At 39.7% G+C, this 19,329-nt stretch overlaps 1 protein-coding gene across 1 annotated transcript in view; it reads left to right on the top strand.

The window, feature by feature from the left end:
• Window positions 1–1,459: 1,459 nt before the first annotated feature.
• The window catches only part of celsr2 (cadherin, EGF LAG seven-pass G-type receptor 2), a 269,713-nt gene continuing 251,843 nt past the window's right edge, over window positions 1,460–19,329 (top strand). Inside the window, exon 1 of the mRNA XM_061874218.1 lies at window positions 1,460–5,326. Coding sequence (XP_061730202.1) covers window positions 1,783–5,326 — 3,544 coding nt within the window. The 5' untranslated portion in view covers window positions 1,460–1,782. The remainder of the gene's footprint in view (window positions 5,327–19,329) is intronic.

The following is a 19,329-nucleotide window of genomic DNA, read 5'->3' as shown; positions in this document are numbered from 1 at the left end:
AAAGTCATAATTTTACGAGAGAATATTTCAATATTGTATAAACAGAAAGTATATGAGAAACTGTTACCTGATTTTGATTCCCGACTGAGGCCCACGCTGCTGCTCACTGCTCCTCCTCACCTCCCAGGGGGTGAACAAGGGGATGGGTCAAATGCAGAGGACACATTTCACCACACCTAATGTGTGTGTGTGACCATCATTGGCACTTTAACTTTAACTTTAATTTTATAAGAAAAAAGTCGACACATAGTGGAAAAAAAGATAATTTTTGGTTTGTAATTGTTTTTTGATCTTTGTTATTTACTTCAAGTTAATACAGCATGTCTCTATATACATATCTATTTTTTTTTGTTTGTTTCATTAATCTTGGCGAAAGGGGGCGCATTTCAATTTCTTACACACACTTGTTATTTCAATTGTTGACCAGAGGAGGAGCACTTTTAAAAACCAACACACAGTCAATTTGAAAAAAAAAAAAAAAACCCTCCTTTTTAAGACCACCCTAATATTGATAGATTTCCCCACCAGGGGTGAAAAGGAGATGTCTATTTTTCATTTGTTGTAATGTGCTTAAGGCCGATGACAAACGGGTCCAAGACCACAGATGGCCCTTATGTTGCACTTTGGGCAACCCAGCTGTAAAACTAACTGTTAATGGCCACGATAGCCTAAATACCGTAGTGTATTTGTTCATCTTATGGTCACATACGGGACGTGGGTTGTCATACGTCAGCACCGGAAGACGTAAAATCAGCTGTTCACCTGGCGGGTTTTTTCGGGCATAAATAGGGAGGTCCTTCTTTAGCTGCCGTCTAGTTTTATCAAATATTGCTGCCTTTGCACCGGTCCATGTTTACTTTTGCATGCACATCAAATCAACACACACACAAAAAAGAAAATCCTGACTTTGGAGCAATGTTCACAGACTCCAGTATTTGGGACCATGACTTCGGTCCTCATATGGAAGGTACTTTTCCTTGTAGATAAATGATAAATGGGTTGTACTTGTATAGCGCTTTTCTACCTTCAAGGTACTCAAAGCGCTTTTGACATTACTTCCACATTTACCCATTCACAAACACATTCACACACTGATGGAGGGAGCTGCCATGCAAGGCGCCAACCAGGACCCATCAGGAGCAAGGGCTAAGTGTCTTGCTCAGGACACAACGGACGTGACGAGGTTGGTACTAGGTGGGATTTGAACCAGGGACCCTCGGGTTGCGCACGGCCACTCTACCACTGCGCCACGCCGTCCCAAGAAGGGTAGAAACACACGCACGCACACACACACACACACACACACACACACACACACACACACACACACACACACACACACACACACACACACACACACACACACACACACACACACACACACACACACATGTAGGGTTTATGTTAATGAGCAGTGCACTTTAGGAGCCATTTTCACCATTCAGGCGGAGTTCTGCAGACGGAGAAGAAGATGTGTTGTCTCGCGTGTGCTTGTTTCACTTTGTGCGTGTCCGTTTGTGTTTGCGTGACCATCCCGCGGATTTCTCCTTCTTTGCAAAAAAAAACAAAAAGCCGCAGAAAGAAGTGCGTCCCCCGGTAGGGAGAGAGAGAGAGAGAGAGAGAGAGAGAGAGAGAGAGAGAGAGAGAGAGAGAGAGAGAGAGAGAGAAAGAGAGAGACAGAGAGAGAGAGCATGGCTCCGCTGCAACAAAGAGAAAGTCGCCGGTGGAAAGTTTAAGGAGCCCCGCATTTCTCTTCCAACACCGGCCGCACTCCGTGGAGCCATGAACTTCTTCCCCGTGGATTTGTTATTCCTCTTCTCCTGCTGGCAGATTGCTGCGCCGGTGTGCGGCTACGCGGTTCACCTCGGCGAGGACGCCCGGCCGAGGTCAGTGTTGGCCGGCGTGGAGCAGCGCGCGCGGTGCGTCCTGGATCAGGTGCTGGCGCCCGGACCCGCCGCGCGCTTCCTCGACACGGACCGTGCCGCGGGGACAGTGTTGCTGTCACGCCGGATCCAGTGCGACTCTCTGCGGGCGAACCCCTTCCCACTCTGCACCGTGTCGGACTGCGTGGACTCCGCGGTGTCCGGTTACCGGCACGTCGTCACCACCCGCTACGACGTGCACATCCACGGGAGAAACTGCTCCAAAAAGCGCTTACGGAAAGCGGAATGGGACATGGAGGTGCTGAGTTTGTTGAGTCCACGCAGCAAAAAGCCAGCATTGTGTCACAAAGCAAGATCTGCTTTATTTCCAATAGGGGGGCTACTACCTGGAAAGCCCACCCGCTGCAGAGTCACTAGTGGGGGTCGCTTCTACTTCTCCGAGGGGGACTTGTTTGTGTCTGGGACTCTGTGCTGGACGCCGGACACCCTCTTGGAGCTGGACCTGCTCTGCGACGTCCTGGTAGAAGGTGGCTCCAGAGTGAACCCCGTCTTCGTCCACTGGCGTGTTGGACGGGGTCCTTTCACTCCAAGACACGCCAGCAAGCTGTTAAAAAAGGCAGCTCTGTCCAGGTCTGGAATGGTGGGCAGGAGCAGGAGAAGTATCAACAGCAGCCCCCAGTTCCAGCCCCCAATGTACCAGGTGTCTGTGGCGGAGAACAAGCCGGCCGGGACGTCCGTTGTTGCTTTGAGAGCGGTGGACATGGACGAAGGCGAAGCGGGCCGGCTGGAGTATTTCATCGAGGCTCTGTTCGACAGCCGCTCGAACAACCTCTTCGTAGTGGATCCAGCCAGCGGCATCGTGTCCACGGTGGAGGTGCTGGACCGCGAGACCAAAGAAACTCACGTGTTCCGCGTGACGGCGGTGGACAACGGCGTGCCTCGTCGCACAGCCATGGCGACCCTCACAGTCACGGTCGGCGACACCAACGACCACGACCCCGTGTTCGAGCAGCAGGACTATAAAGAGCGCATTCGGGAGAATTTAGAGATCAGCTACGAGGTCTTAACAGTGAGGGCCACAGATGGCGACGCACCGGTCAACGGTAACATTCTGTACCACATCCTGAACAGCAATGGCTCCAATGACGTGTTCGAGATTGATTCAAGGTCTGGCGTCATTCGCACTAAAGGACTCGTAGACAGGGAGGCCGTGGAGGCGTATACGTTGTTAGTCGAGGCAAACGACCAAGGTCGAGACCCTGGGCCTCGTAGCGCCACAGCGACAGTTTACATCGTGGTAGAGGATGACAACGATAATGCTCCGCAGTTCAGCGAGAAGCGTTACGTGGTCCAAGTACTGGAAAATATGGTACCTAATACTGAGATCCTGCAGGTGACCGCCACAGACCAGGATAGAGGTAGCAACGCCATGGTCCACTTCAGCATCATGAGTGGCAACTCTAGGGGGCAGTTCTACATAGATGCCCAGTCGGGTAAAATGGACCTGGTGAGTCACTTGGATTACGAGACAAACAAAGAATACACCCTAAGGATCCGAGCTCAGGACGGTGGGCGCCCCCCTCTGTCCAACATCAGCGGCCTGGTGACGGTGCAGGTGCTGGATGTTAACGACAACGCCCCCATTTTTGTCAGCACCCCCTTCCAAGCCACTGTGTTAGAGAATGTGCCGCTAGGCTATTCTATCATCCACATCCAAGCCGTGGATGCAGACTCCGGGGACAACTCCAGGCTGGATTATCGTCTCACTGAAACCATGCCTAACTTCCCCTTCAGCATCAACAACAGCACAGGTTGGATTGTCGTGGCCGCCGAGTTGGACAGGGAGAGTGTGGACTTTTACAACTTTGGAGTGGAAGCCCGAGATCACGGCTACCCCGCCATGTCTTCCTCAGCGAGCATTAGCATGACCATCCTCGACATCAACGACAACAACCCCGAGTTCATCCAGAAGGCGTACTACATGCGAATGAACGAGGATGCTACCGTGGGGACAAGCGTAGTGACGGTGTCCGCCGTGGACCAGGACATCAACAGCGTGGTGACCTATCAGATATCCAGCGGAAACACTCGCAACAGGTTCTCTATCACGAGTCAGAGCGGAGGGGGGCTCATCACGCTGGCGCTACCTTTGGACTACAAACTAGAACGCCAGTACGTCTTGACCGTGATGGCGAGTGACGGGACGCTGTTTGACACCGCAAAGGTTTTTGTCAATATCACAGATGCCAACACACATCGGCCTGTGTTCCAAAGCTCACACTACACGGTGAACATCAACGAGGACCGGCCTATGGGGACCGTCGTCGTCATCATAAGCGCGACGGATGAAGACACGGGTGAGAACGCCCGCATCACCTACTTCATGGACGATAGCATCCCCCAGTTCGACATTGGTCCTGACACAGGCGCCGTCACCACGCAGATGGAGCTGGACTACGAGGACCAGGTGTCCTACACGCTGGCCATCACTGCTCGCGACAACGGCATCCCGCAGAAGTCGGACACCACGTACCTGGAGATACTGGTGAATGATGTCAACGACAATTTGCCACGCTTCGTCAGGGACTATTATGTGGGCTCGGTGATGGAGGACGTACCTGTGTTCACCAGCGTGGTCCAGGTGTCCGCCACTGATCGAGACTCCGGCCTCAATGGTAGGGTGTTCTACACCTTCCAGGGCGGAGAGGATGGCGATGGAGACTTCATAATAGAATCCACGTCTGGTATTGTGCGAACGCTGCGCAGGCTAGACAGAGAGAACGTGCCCGTTTACAGCCTGCAGGCTTTGGCTGTGGATAAAGGTGTTCCTGCTTTGAAGACCCCCATCAACATCCAAGTGACCATTCTGGATGTGAACGACAATCCTCCAGTGTTTGAGAAGGATGACTTTGACATCATGGTGGAGGAAAACAGCCCCATTGGTGTGGTGGTAGCGCTTATTTCTGCCACAGACCCGGACGAAGGCAGCAATGCTCAGATCATGTACCAAATCGTGGAGGGAAACATCCCTGAGATGTTCCAGCTGGATATCTTTTCCGGTGAACTGACGTCACTCATAGACCTGGACTACGAGAGCAGGTCTGAGTACGTCATAGTGGTCCAAGCCACCTCCGCCCCACTGGTGAGCAGGGCCACAGTTCACATAAAACTGGTGGACAAGAACGACAACATGCCCCTGCTCAAAAACTTCCAGATCATCTTCAACAACTATGTGACCGACGAATCCAGCAGCTTCCCGGCGGGTGTGATCGGTCGCATCCCCGCGCACGACCCGGACGTCTCGGACCAGCTCCACTACAGCTTTGAGGTGGGCAACGAGCTGAATCTGGTGCTCCTCAACAAAATGACGGGGGAGATCCAGCTGAGCCAGGCTCTGGACAACAACCGGCCACTGGAGGCGTCGATGAGGGTCTCGGTGTCAGGTAAGACGCTCTTTATTCTAAAAGTGTGATTTGCAATGAAGTATGGATGTTGCCGTAATTATGTGGACCCTCGTTTAGGAACTGGCTTTATTTATATAAGCTGGACTTGCAGACGTCCATAGTGGAAGTTTTAAGTAGCTACCGAGTGAGTTTGTCTGTGTGCTGTGGGATCCACACTTCAGTGGGCACACTGATCCCGTTCCATATTTGCCTATTACCTCCAATCCCACCCTACCCCCCAATCTTCCCTCCCTTTTTCCCTAAAATACAACGAAAGACCTTATTGAATCTTGGCAGCTCTTTTTTGGACAGGGACCTCTTGCTGTGTTTTGCTGGAAAGGGTTGTGGTCCCACGTCAGCGATGCATTTAAAGAAAGCGGGTTAACATTTTCAAAATTTTTCTTTCATCCTTGTATTCGGGTTGCGGGACATCCCTATAGATCACAGGTGTCAAACTCAAGGCCCGAGGGCCAAATCTGGCCCGCCACGTATTTGTGTGGCCCCCGAAAGCAGGGCAATAATATCTGGAAATAAAGTACCTTATCTTTCTTGATAAACATATTACAAAAATTAATGTACTGCGTACAATTACATACATTTACACTTTAATCATCTCTAATAATAAAACTAAATATTGTATCATCATACATTTCAAAACAATGTTATTGTTCAAAACCACCAGCTCAGTGGCCTTGTGGTTAGAGTGGCCGCCCTGAGTTTGGTAGGTCGTGAGTTCAAACCCTGGGACCCATTAACTCCCCGCTTGCATCAAGGGTTGGAATTGGGGGTTAAATCACCAAAAATAATTCCTGAGCGCGGAGTTACATTTAAACCAGTGTGGGTGGCACTGGGAGCAGGTGGGTAAAGTGTCTTGCCCAAGGTCACAACGGCAGTGACTAGAATGGCAGAAGCGGGGATCATAATCAAACAACATACTTTGTAGAGGATTATATAGCCAAGATCAAATACCTGTTTATACTGGACTTTATGATCTTACCAAGTACGTTTTCATAGAGGTTAGTGCATACCGTATTTCCTTGAATTGCCGCCGGGACGCTAATTATTTTAAAACTTCTTCTCACTCCGGCACTTACCAAAGGCATGCAGTAAAAATTTGAGTGTGATGTAAGCTTGGACCTTAAATCCTACTGAATAGCTCTTAATCTTCTTCCCTTTATGCGATTTCAAATTACCGGTATTGAAGTCAGCCTCCTCCATTTTGAAAATGATGACAGGGGAAGTGTCACTCGTGACGTCACGAGTTTGACCAGGCGGTAATACTAAGCAGGCGCATACTTTATGCCCTGCGGCAATTCAAGGAAATACGGTATACTTCACATACCAATTACTAAGGTAATAAACACAATTTAATCAAAGCGGATGAGTGTGATTAAGAACATTTTTATGAAGTGAATTACTCACTTATTTGTCGTGTTATTGCCTTAATGAGCAACGTGCATTAATAATGATTGCAGGATATGTATTGAAGTTAAAAAAACAATAATCCAAAAGTATCAAAGCTTCACCTGGTGTGAAGGTCACTGCACATATACTAGTAAGCAGGGGGTGGAGGGTGGGGGGTCTATGCCATAACCACGGTTCGTTGCGTACCTCAAGTCATGGTTCAGTTAGTTTTGGTCATTGTTAGGGAAATTAATGCAAAACATAAAACTGCTTAGCTTTTGTGTAAATAGATTTAATCATTAAAACAAGTAATAAAAATTGCAACAATGACATTTTAGGCAGAGTGAATTATTATTATTATTAGAGAAGTCCAATATTGGTATTCCGATATTGTCCAACTCATAATTACCGATTCCGATATCAACCGATACGATATATACAGTCGTGGAATTAACACATTATCATTCCTAATTTTGTTGTGATGCCCCGCTGGATGCATTAAACAATGTAACAAGGTTTTCCAAAATAAATCAACTGAAGTTAAGGAAAAATATGCCAACATGGCACTGCCATATTTATTATTGAAGTCACAAAGTGCATTCTTGTTTTGAACATGCCTCAAAACAGCAGCTTGGAATTTGGGATATGCTCTCCCTGAGAGAGCATGAGGAGGTTGAGGTGAGCGGGGTGGGGGGTGGGGTCTATATTGTAGAGTCCCGGAAGAGTTAGTGCTGCAAGGGTTTCTGGGTATTTGTTCTGTTGTGTTTATGTTGTGTTACGGTGCGGATGTTCTCCCGAAATGTGTTTGTCATTCTTGTTTGGTGTGGGTTCACAGTGTGGCACATGTTTGTAACAGTGTTAAAGTTGTTTATACGGCCACCCTCAGTGTGCCCTGTACGGCTGTTGACCAAGTATGCATTGCATTCACTTGTGTGTGTGTGAAAAGCCGTAGATATTATGTGATTGGACTGGCACACAAAGGCAGTGCCTTTAAGGTTTATTGGTGCTCTGTACTTCTCCCAACGTCCGTGTACCACTTATGATTTCATAAATTTTACTTTTTGGAACTCATCCATCCCAGAATTTCCCACACATTCATTTATTTGTGGCGGCCCGCCACGAAAGAATTACGGCCGCCACAAATTAAAAAAAATAAATAGATAAAATATATATATATATATATATATATATATATATATATATATATATATATATATATATATATATTTTTTTTTTTTTTTCCTGCTTTTGACTCGCTTGACCGCTCATTAAAAGCAATGGGACTCTGTCTGTGAATGGAGCCTGTAGTAACATATTTTATAAATATGTAAATATTATATAAATATGTATATAAATATGTACATAAAGTGTTGTAATTATATTCCAATTCCGCGTTTTCTTGGTCATCGTTAATGCTACCGACCACATATATTAACTTAAATTTATAAAAACACATATTTCAGGTGGGTGTGACAGTTTAGCAATATCAAAACAATATTTAAACTACTTCCTTATTCTCTTTTGTTAAACACAATTGTTTGATCAAAGCAATGTCAATAATAGTACACAGTAACTAAACCAAAGTAAAAAACTACTATTTATTGTTCATTAAAATCCTTTGGTTTTTGGCCTCAAAGTCCTCTTGTGTCCAGGGAACTATTTCCTGAGTTTATATACATTACCAAACACAACAACAAATATTTAAGAAAGAAGAAATATTGATCTAACCACTTAAGTATCAACTATGTACTGATACTACCTTTGGTATCGACCCCACAAATGTGTAGATGGATCTGCCAACCTTTTACATGTAGTGCAGTGCAATGAAGTATCAACACTTGGATGTCCAAGTGCCACCATATTGGCCAACATTGCAATCCAGTAGCATAGTAGGCCAAAGTATTCATTCAAAACAAGGCAGATGTTTTATTTCACAAGTGTATTTAGTATTTTGTCCACTGTAACATGGCACACAGTTTGAAAAGTAGCACTGTGTTTCAATATTTAATATTGTGTTATTTAGTGTACCACGAGATGGACAACTAGTGGTAAGCGCACGACAGTTTGAGAATCTCTGGTGTAGTGTACTGACTGGGACAATGCTGACACAAAAACAGTTGTTATATGACCCTATCGCCAACTCCTATTAATCTACTGGTTCATTTCCTGTTAATAACTACTTACTTTTATGAACACTTCTTAAACCCTAATAAGCATTTATTTCTATCGTTTCTTAAGGCAAGATTCACGGTTTGCATGCCTTATCCTGCTTGTTCTTACCCGGTAAATGTAGCCTTGTCCTCCAGTGATAATGTTACGCTGTAATGCTACATAAGATGCCAAGAAATGCAGTTTATTTGCTGCATTATTTACTTAAAGGAGCGGCGCCATAAGGTATAAGAACATACACAGTTAGCTGCTAGTCAGCCGAGTGACCAAAAATAAAGTATCAGTCAGAGGGGATTGGCTTTGGTGATCATCACTGCAAGGCATTGACTGCAATGGTCAAACATCTACGTTTTATTCTCAGTGGTGGCTTTATGGCTTTTGTTTTATTCCTGTCCGTTTACATATTTCACCAGCAAGGTCAAATGTTACCAGACAGAGGACTCTAACCCAGGGGTGGCCACAATTTTTCAGCAGGCGAGCTACTTTTTAAATGACCAAGTCGAGGTGATATACCTACCCCGTTTCCATATGAGTTGGGAAATTGTGTTAGATGTAAATATAAACGGAATACAATGATTTGCAAATCATTTTCAACCCATATTCAGTTGAATATGCTACAAAGACAACATATTTGATGTTCAAACTGATAAACATTTTTTATTTGCAAATAGCCATTAACTTTAGAATTTGATGCCAGCAACATGTGACAAAGAAGTTGGGAAAGGTGGCAATACATACTGATAAAGTTGAGGAATGTTCATCAAACACTTATTTGGAACATCCCACAGGTGTGCAGGCTAATTGGGAACAGGTGGGTGCCATGATTGGGTATAAAAGCAGCTTTCATGAAATGCTAAGTAATTCACAAACACGGATGGGGTGAGGGTCACCAATTTGTAAGCAAAATTGTTGAACAGTTTTAGAACAACATTTCTCAACGAGCTATTGCAAGGAATTTAGGGATTTTACCATCTACGGTCCGTAAAATCATCAAAAGGTTCAGAGAGTCTGGAGAAATCACTGCAAGTAAGCGATGATATTATGGACCGTTGATCCCTCAGGTGGTACTGCATCAAAAACCGACATCAGTGTGTAAAGGATATCACCACATGGGCTCAGGAACACTTCATAAAACCATTGTCAGTAACTACAGTTGGTCGCTACATCTGTAAGTGCAAGTTGAAAATCTGCTATGCAAAGCCAAACCCATTTATCAACAACACCAAGGAACGCCGCTGGCTTCGCTGGGCCTGAGCTCATTCAAGATGGACTGATGCAAAGTGGAAACGTGTTCTGTGGTCTGACGAGTCCACATTTCAAATTGTGGATGTGGTGTCCTCCGGAACAAAGAGGAAAATAACCATCCAGATTGTTATAGGCGCAAAGTTCAAAATCCAGCATCTGTGATGGTATGGGGGTGTATTAGTGCCCAAGGCATGGGTAACTTACACATCTGTGAAGGCACCATTAATGCTGAATGGTCCATACAGGTTTTGGAGCAACATATGTTGTCATCCAAGCAACGTTATCATGGACGCCCCTGTTTATTTCAGCAAGACAATGCCAAGCCACTTATTACAACAGCGTGGTTTCATTGTAAAAATAGTGTGGGTACTTTCCTGGCCCGCCTGCAGTCCAGACCTGTCTCCTATCGAAAATGTGTGGCGCATTATGAAGCGCAAAATACTACAGCGGAGACCCGGACTGTTGAATGACTGAAGCTCTACATAAAACAAGAATGGGAAAGAATTCCACTTTCAAAGCTTCAACAATTAGTTTCCTCAGTTCCCAAACGTTTATTGAGTGTTGTTAAAAGAAAAGGTGATGTAACACAGTGGTGAACATGCCCTTTCCCAACTACTTTGGCACGTGTTGCAGCCATGAGTTTCTAAGTTGATTATTATTTGCAAAAAAAAAAAAGTTTATGAGTTTGAACATCAAGTATCTTGTCTCTGTAGTGCATTCAACTGAATATGGGTTGAAAAGGATTTGCAAATCATTGTATTCCGTTTATATTTACATGTGACACAATTTCCCAACTCATATGGAAACGGGGTTCGTACATCACGTTGTGTCAGTTGTAAATAAGAAGAGAACACAATGATTAGCACATCCTTTTAAACTTACATTCAATTGAATCGACTGCAAAGACAAGATATTTAAGGTTCAAACTGAGAAACAACATTTTTTTTTCAAATCATCATTAATTTAGAATTCAATGACAGAAAAACATTCCACAAAAGTTGGCACAGGGGCATTTTTACCACTGTGTTACATGGGATTTCCTTTTAACAACACTCAGTAAACGTTTGGGAACTGAGGAGACCAATTTTTGAAGCTTTTCAAGTGGAATTCTTTCCCATTCTTGCTTGATGTACAGCTTAAGTTGTTCAACAGTCTGGGGTCTCTGTTGTGGTATTTTAGGCTTCGTATTGCGCCACACATTTTTTAGTATGAGACATGTCTGGATTACAGGCAGGAGAGTCTAGTACCTGCACTCTTTTACTATGAAGCCACGCTGTTGTAACCCATGGCTTGGCATTGTCTTGCTGAAATAAGCAGGGGCGTCCATGATAAGGTTGCTTGGATGACAACATATGTTGCTCCAAAACCTGTATGTACCTTTCAGCATTAATTGTGCCTTCACAGATGTGTAAGTTACCCAAACCTTGGGCACTAATACACCCCCATACATCCGGATGGTTCTTTTCTTCTTTGGTCCAGAGGACCCGACGTCCACAGTTTTCAAAAACAATTTGAAATGTGGACTCGTAAGCCCACAGAACACTTTTCCACTTTGCATCAGTCCATCTTAGATGAGCTCAGGCCCAGCGAAGCCAGCGGCGTTTCTGGGTGTTGTTGATAAATGGCTTTTGCTTTGCATAGTAGAGTTTTAACTTGCACTTACAGATGTAGCGACAAACTGTAGTTACTGACAGTGGTTTTCTGAAGTGTTCCTGAGCACATGTGGTGATATCCTTTACACACTGATGTCGCTTTTGGATGCACTACTGCCTGAGGGATCAAAGGTCACAGGCATTCAATGTTGCGTGCAGGGATTTCTACGGATTTTCTGAACCCTTTGATGATATTACAGACCTTAGATGGTGAAATCTCTAAATTCCTTGCAATAGCTGGTTGAAAAAAGGGGAACATTATCACCAGACCTATGTAAGCGTCAATATATACCTTGATGTTGCAGAAAAAAGACCATATGTTATTTAACCGATTTACGAACTCTAAAAGGGGGAATTTGGCGATTGAAATGCCTTTTAATTGTTCGCTGTCGGAGCAATGACCTTTCACCCGTGACGTCACAACAGGAAGCAATCCGCCATTTTCTCAAACACATTACACACACCAAGTCAAATCAGCTCTGTTATTTTCCATTTTTTCGACTGTTTTCCGTACCTTGGAGACATTATGCCTCGTCGGTGTGTTGTTGGAGGGTGTAACAACACGATCAGGGACGGATTCAAGTTGCACCAGTGGAGTGTGCTAATGAGACATATCAATGGTCACGGCATGCAAATGATGCTGACATGCTATTTAGGCTAGCTGTATGTACATATTGCATCATTATGCCTCATTTGTAGTTATATTTGCATCCAGCCTTTCCCTCCACCCACATTTAATGCCAAACAAACACATACCAATCCACAAATTCAAGTTGCACCAGTGTCAAAAGATGCAATCGTTGGCTAGAAGGCGATCGCCGAATTCGTCCTCGTTGCTGTTGTTTATCGTGATATGGCTAAATAGTTTCAGTTTCTTCTTCAAATTTGTTTTCGGTATCTGCCTCCACACTCCAAACATCCGTTTCAATACATGCGTAATCTGTTAAATGGCTTAAGCCGCTGAAATCTGAGTCTGAATCCGAGCTAATGTCGCTATATCTTTCTGTTCTATCCGCCATGTTTGTTTGTATTGGCTTCACGCAGTGACGTCACAGGATTTTTATTGGTTTTAACCCTTCTGAAATTGTGATAATGTTCCCCTTTAAACAATTTGCTCAGGCATTTGTTCACAAAGCGGTGACCCTCGCCCCATCCTTGTTTGTGAATGACTGAGCATTTCATGGAAGCTGCTTCTATACCCAATCATGGCACCCACCTTTTCCCAATTAGCCTGTTCACCCGCGGGATGTTCCAAATAAGTGTTTGATGAGCATTCCTCAATTTTCTCAGTCTTTTTTGCCACATGTGCGAGCTTTTTTTGAAACATGTTGCAGGCATCAAATTCCAAATGAGCTAACACTTGCAAAAAAAAATGTTTTCCTGTTGGAACATTGAACATCTTGTCTTTTAAGTCTATTTAATTGAATATAAGTTGAAAAGGATTTGCAAATCATTGTGTTTTGTTTTTATTTACCATTTACACAACGTGCCGACTTCACTGGTTTTGGGGTTTGTAGAAAGTGAAGACATTTCCAGTAATTGCTGAGACATAGATGCGACCTCAGTATTAAAGAAGGGTCCACAGATTGAGAGTCGTGAGCGCGAGCCACTGATTTAAAAGCTCCAGCTGTCAGCTCCTTGCCGGATTCAGAAGGCGTCAGGAAGTGAGGATTACTAACGTACTCTCGCACACATTTTTCACACAGAGAAGGGGAAGGATCGCATAAACTGTGCTTCTTCCTACTCCTTTTCGGACATGTTGAGTTGTGACAAGTGTGTCCAATAACACGGGCAAGGTGATGGATGGATGGATGTCTTTGCCACTCGTGATAAATTCAGCATGTCAGCACAATTTGCAGAGATTTCCTCATGCTACAAATGCAAGCGCACATGAATCACAGCCACACCGAGTGGGAGTGCGCTGCTTTAAGTCTTTGACCTTGACACGCGCTGGGGAAAAAAAGCACTACATTGAGTGATTTGACATCAAGGTTACATAAAAACAGGAGCAGCGTGGATTAAAGCTGATGAGCATCTCAGGATTTCTTTTGAGTTTGATTGACACAAAGGTGATGTTTTCCTATAGGCTCGTTTTAGCATAGCATGGATTGAAGAGGTTTTATTAGTGACTCGGAGATTCGCGAGCACTGGGAGTCATACCGGGCTGCGACAGCTGTGACCCCAGCGCCGACCAATTAGTACTTGTCTCCCCGCGGGTAGCGCACCTGCTGGTGTATATACAGTAAGTGTCAGCCACCCGCTGATGCAGTGTTTGAGGGGGGGTCAAGTTGTGGACGCTAATGGTGTAGTTTATTTCTAACACGCTTAACAATGTTACACAAAAGAAGGTTGCATGTTTTGTACAATCCAAGATGTCTGAAAAGGACTAACAAGCCTTTGTTGTCATTGATTTGATTGCAACAAAATGAAAAAGGATAAACATTATAATGATTAATACACTGGGGCAAAAAAGTATTTAGTCAGCCACCAGTACAAGTTCTCCCACTTAAAATATCTGTAATTTTCATCATAGGTACACTTCAACTGTGAGAGACTAACACGTATGGTGTTCTTGGGATACAACTCAGTGTTCTTCTTCCTCCACACACGACAAGTTGAGTTTATACCAAAAAGTTATATTTTGGTTTCATCTGACCACATGACATTCTCCCAATCCTCTGCTGTATCATCCATGTATCCATTTTGGTATAAACTCAACTCATCGTGTTTGGAGGAAGAAGAATACTGAGTTGCATCCCAAGAACACCAGACCTACTGTGAAGCATGGGGGTGGAAACATCATGCTTTGGGGCTGTTTTTCTGCTAAGGAGACAGGACGATTGATCCGTGTTAAGGAAAGAATGAATGGGGCCATGTACCGTGAAATTTTGAGCCAAAACCTCCTTCCATCAGTGAGAGCTTTGAATGGTTGACCAAATACTTATTTTCCAACATAATTTACAAATAAATTCTTTAAAATTTCTACAATGGGAATTCTTGGATTTTTTTTCACATTCTGTCTCTCACAGTTGAAGTGTACCTATGATGAAAATTACAGACCTCTGTCATCATTTTAAGTGGGAGAACTTGCACAATCGGTGGCTGACTAAATACTTTTTTGCCCCATTGTATAATGAAAGTTAGTGTTGCGCTGAAATATGCAAAGTATACTTTTATTTTTATATTATTTTGTATATTTCATATAATATTTTAAATTTTTTATTTAAAATGTTTTTTATTTTTTAGAATTCAAATTGAACATTTATTATTAACATTTAAAAAATATATATATTTGTTGATTTCAAACTTTCAAATATTGTATTTAATCTTAAAACTACAATTTGTATTTATTTATCTTTTAATTAAAAATGTGTGTCAATTTAATTTTTTATTCAAATTGTATATATATTTACAACAATGAATATTATAATGACAAATATAATTAAAGCTAGTGTTGTGCTGAAATATGCAAAGTATATTTGTATTTTTATATTATTTTGTATATTTCATATTGTATTTAAAAATGTTTTTATTTAAAATGTTTTTTATTTTTAAGAATTCAAAATGAACATTTATTATTAGCCCTGCGATAAGGGGGTGACTTGTCCGGGTGTACGCCGCCTTCCGCCCGAATGCAGCTGAGATAGGCTCCAGCGACCCCCCGCAATCCTAAAAGGGACGAGCGATAGAAAATGGATTTATGGATGGCATTTATTATTTTAAAAAATATATATATAATTTATCCTATGTGTTGGTTTCAAACGTTCAAATATTTTCTATCCATCCATTTTCTACCGCTTGTCCCTTTTTGGGGTCGCAGGGGGTGCTGGAGCCTATGTCAACTGTATTTAATCCTAAAACTACAATTTGTATTTATTTATCTTTTAATTAAAAATGTGTATACATTTATTTTTTATTTAAAATGTATATATATTTACATTTTACAAACTTTCAAATATTGTATTGCATCTTAAAAATACAATTTATTTATTTCTAACACGCTTAACAATGTCACAAAAAAGAAGCTTGCCTGTTTTGTACAATCCAAATGTCTGAAAAGGACTACCAAGCCTTTGTTGTCATTGATTTGAATACAACAAAATTAAAAATGATGAATATTATATTGATAAATATAAGGAACGTTTGGGTTGCTCTGAAACACGCAAAGTATAATTTTATTTTTATATTATTTTGTATATTTCATATTATGTCATATTTTTTTTTATTTGAAATGTTTCATTTATTTTTAAGAACTCAAAATGAACATTTATTGTTAAAAAAAAAATTCATTCTATTTGTTGATTTCAAACTTTTAAATGTTGTATTTTATCTTAAATATACAATTTGTATTTATTTATCTTTTAATTAAAAACCTGTATTAATTTTTATTTTTAATTTAAAATTTTTCAAACTTTCAAATATTGTATTTCATTGTAAAAATACAATTTGCATTTATTTATCTTTTAATAAAACATTCGTATTTATTTCATATTTTATTTAAAATGTATGTATATTTGTATTTTTAAAACTTTCAAATATTGTATTTCATGTTAAAAATACAATTTGCATGTATTTATCTTTTAATGAAACATTCATATTAATTCAATATTTCATTTAAAATATATATATATATTTGTATTTTTAAATTTTTCAAATATTGTATTCCATCTTAAAAATACAATTTGCATTTATTTATCTTTTAATAAAACATTCATATTAATTCAATATTTTATTTAAAATAAATGTATATTTGTATTTTTAAAACTTTCAAATATTGTATTTTATCTTAAAAACACAATTTTTATTTATTTATTTTTTAAATACATTTTTTTTATTTATTTAATGTTTTATTAAAAATGTTTCTATATTTAAATTGTTCTAACCATCAAATATTGTATTACATTCTAAAAATAAATTTTTGATTCATTCATCTTTTAATTAAAGATGTGTATTAATTTAATCTTATATTCAAAATGTATATATATTTTAAAATGGTTGTAACTTTCAAATATTGTATTTCATCTTAAAAATACAATTTGTATTTGTTTATCTTTCATTAAAACATTTGTATTAATTTCATATTTTGATTAAAATGTATATGTATTTATATTTTTGAAACTTACAAATGTTATATTTCATCTTAAAAACACAATTTATATTTATTTATCTTTTAAATAAAAACATGGTATTCATCTCATCTTTTATTTAAAATGTGTTTATGTTTATATTGTTTTAACTTTCAAATGTTGTATTTCATCTTAAAAATGCAATTTTTATGCATTCATCTTTAAATTAAAGATGTGTATTTATTTCATTTTTAATTTAAAATGTATATATATTAAAATTGTTGTAACTTTCAAATATTGTATTTCCTCTTAAAAATACAATTTGTATTTATTTATCATTTAATTAAAAAAGTGTATTAATTGAATTTTTTATTTCAAATTTTTCAAACTTTCAAATATTGTATTTCATCTTAAAAATACAATTTTTATTCATTTATCTTTTAATAAAACATTTGTAGTAATTTCATATTTAATTTAAAATGTATATATGTTTTTATTTTTAAAACTTTCAAATATCGTATTTCATCTTAAAAACAGAATTTCTATTTATTTATCTTTTAAATAAAACATTTTTATTCATTTAATCTTTTTAAAAAAATGTGTATATATTAAAATGTTTCTAACTTTCAAATATTGTATTTCATCTTAAAAATACAATTTGTATGTATTCATCTTTTAATTAAAAATGTGTATTAATTCCATTTTTTATTTCAAATTTTTCAAACTTTGAAATTTTGTATTTCATCTTAAAAATACAATTTGTATCTATTTATCTTTTAATAGAACATTTGTATGAATTTTATATTTTATTTAAATTGTATATATATTTATATTTTTCAAACTTTCAAATATCGTATTTCATCTTAAATTTACAATTTGTATGTATTAATCTTTTAATTAAAAATGTTTATTAATTAAATTTTTTGTTTAAAATATATATATATATATTTTTTTACAACTTTTAAATATTGTATTTCATCTTAAAAATACAATTTATTTATATTTTAATTAAACATTTGTCTAAATTAAATTTTTTATTTAAAATGTATATATATTCATATTTTTCAAACTTGTAAATATTCTATTTCACCTTAAAAATACAGTTTATATTTATATTTTAATGAATTTTTTAAATTAATTCAATTTTATATTTAAAATGTATATATATGCATATATATATATATATATATATATATACTAAGATTCTAGATTCATAATTTTTTAAAGGAACATTTTAAATGTGACATTTTTAACATTATAACCTTGTTTCCAGCGAGACAGAAAGTCAGTCCGTGTGCTCGGAAGAGGAGTTTCTCCTCTAAATGATGCTGACCCCAATTTTCGAAGCCCCACACCCACACTCACCCCGTTCAGGGACCTCCCAAGTCCCCCCCATTATCTTCCTTTCCATGCTGCCGTTAAAGAGGCCCCTTATGATAGACGATTTACGACGGACTCTTTTGTTTGTAGTGGGACTGTGATGAACAGTCTGCACTCCAGTAGGGAATGATTTGAAAGAAGCTTGACTGCTACGCCTCCAAAGTCAACCTCTGCTGTTTTGTCTCATGATTGGAGCTCAAGACTGATGAACAAAGCTATCATGTGATATTAATCAGAATCAGAAATACTTTATTCAGAGTGTCCTGGTTGGATATTGATATCAGATATTGGTTTGATACGCCTGGCATGTGAAATTTCAGATAAACATGCCGATGCAAGCAGTTCTACTTGTGCAGAACTCCACATCTAAATGTCCTCTAATAATCACAGAAGGTTGATTATTTCTTCTCCTTCAGTTCAGTTCAGTTTCAGTTTATTTGGAACATGCATACGATACAATGTAATGCATCACATATTTCCAGTTGTTTCATTACAGCACGTCCGAAAAGGAGCAGGAAAAAAATAGTTTATTTAATCCTACCTCTTTTCATACCATAGCAATTTTATCCCATTTCCCTGTTCTCTGTAACAGAACAGTGAATGAATAAATAATACATAAATAATTTACCATAGTACGTAAACAAAGATTAAATACATGAATAATCCGTCCATCCATCCATTTTCTACCGCTTATTCCCTTTGGGGTCACGGGGAGCGCTGGTGCCTATCTCAGCTACAATCGGGCGGAAGGCGGCGTACACCCTGGACAAGTCGCCACCTCGTTGCTGGGCCTACATGAATAATCTTTATCTAAAAAAAAAGGGTTCAAGATGTTCATTGTAATTGTTGTTCTTTGTACTTTGTGAACACTTGTAGTTTGAACAGTCTCTTAAACTGAATCATATTGTTGCTTTATTTGTTTTGTTTGGTTAATCTTTTTCATAAATTGCCGTATTTATCGGACTATTAATCGCAGTTTTTTTCATAGTTTGGCCGGGGGTGCGACATATACCCCGGAGCGACTTATGTGGGAAATCATTAACATATTACCGTAAAATATCTAATATTATTATTTATCTAATTCGCG

This window comes from Nerophis ophidion, linkage group LG16, assembly GCF_033978795.1.
Source record: "Nerophis ophidion isolate RoL-2023_Sa linkage group LG16, RoL_Noph_v1.0, whole genome shotgun sequence".
NCBI classification, from domain to species: domain Eukaryota; kingdom Metazoa; phylum Chordata; class Actinopteri; order Syngnathiformes; family Syngnathidae; genus Nerophis; species Nerophis ophidion.
The sequence above is the reverse complement of the archived record's forward strand: the minus strand, read 5'-3'. Positions and strand labels throughout refer to the sequence as shown.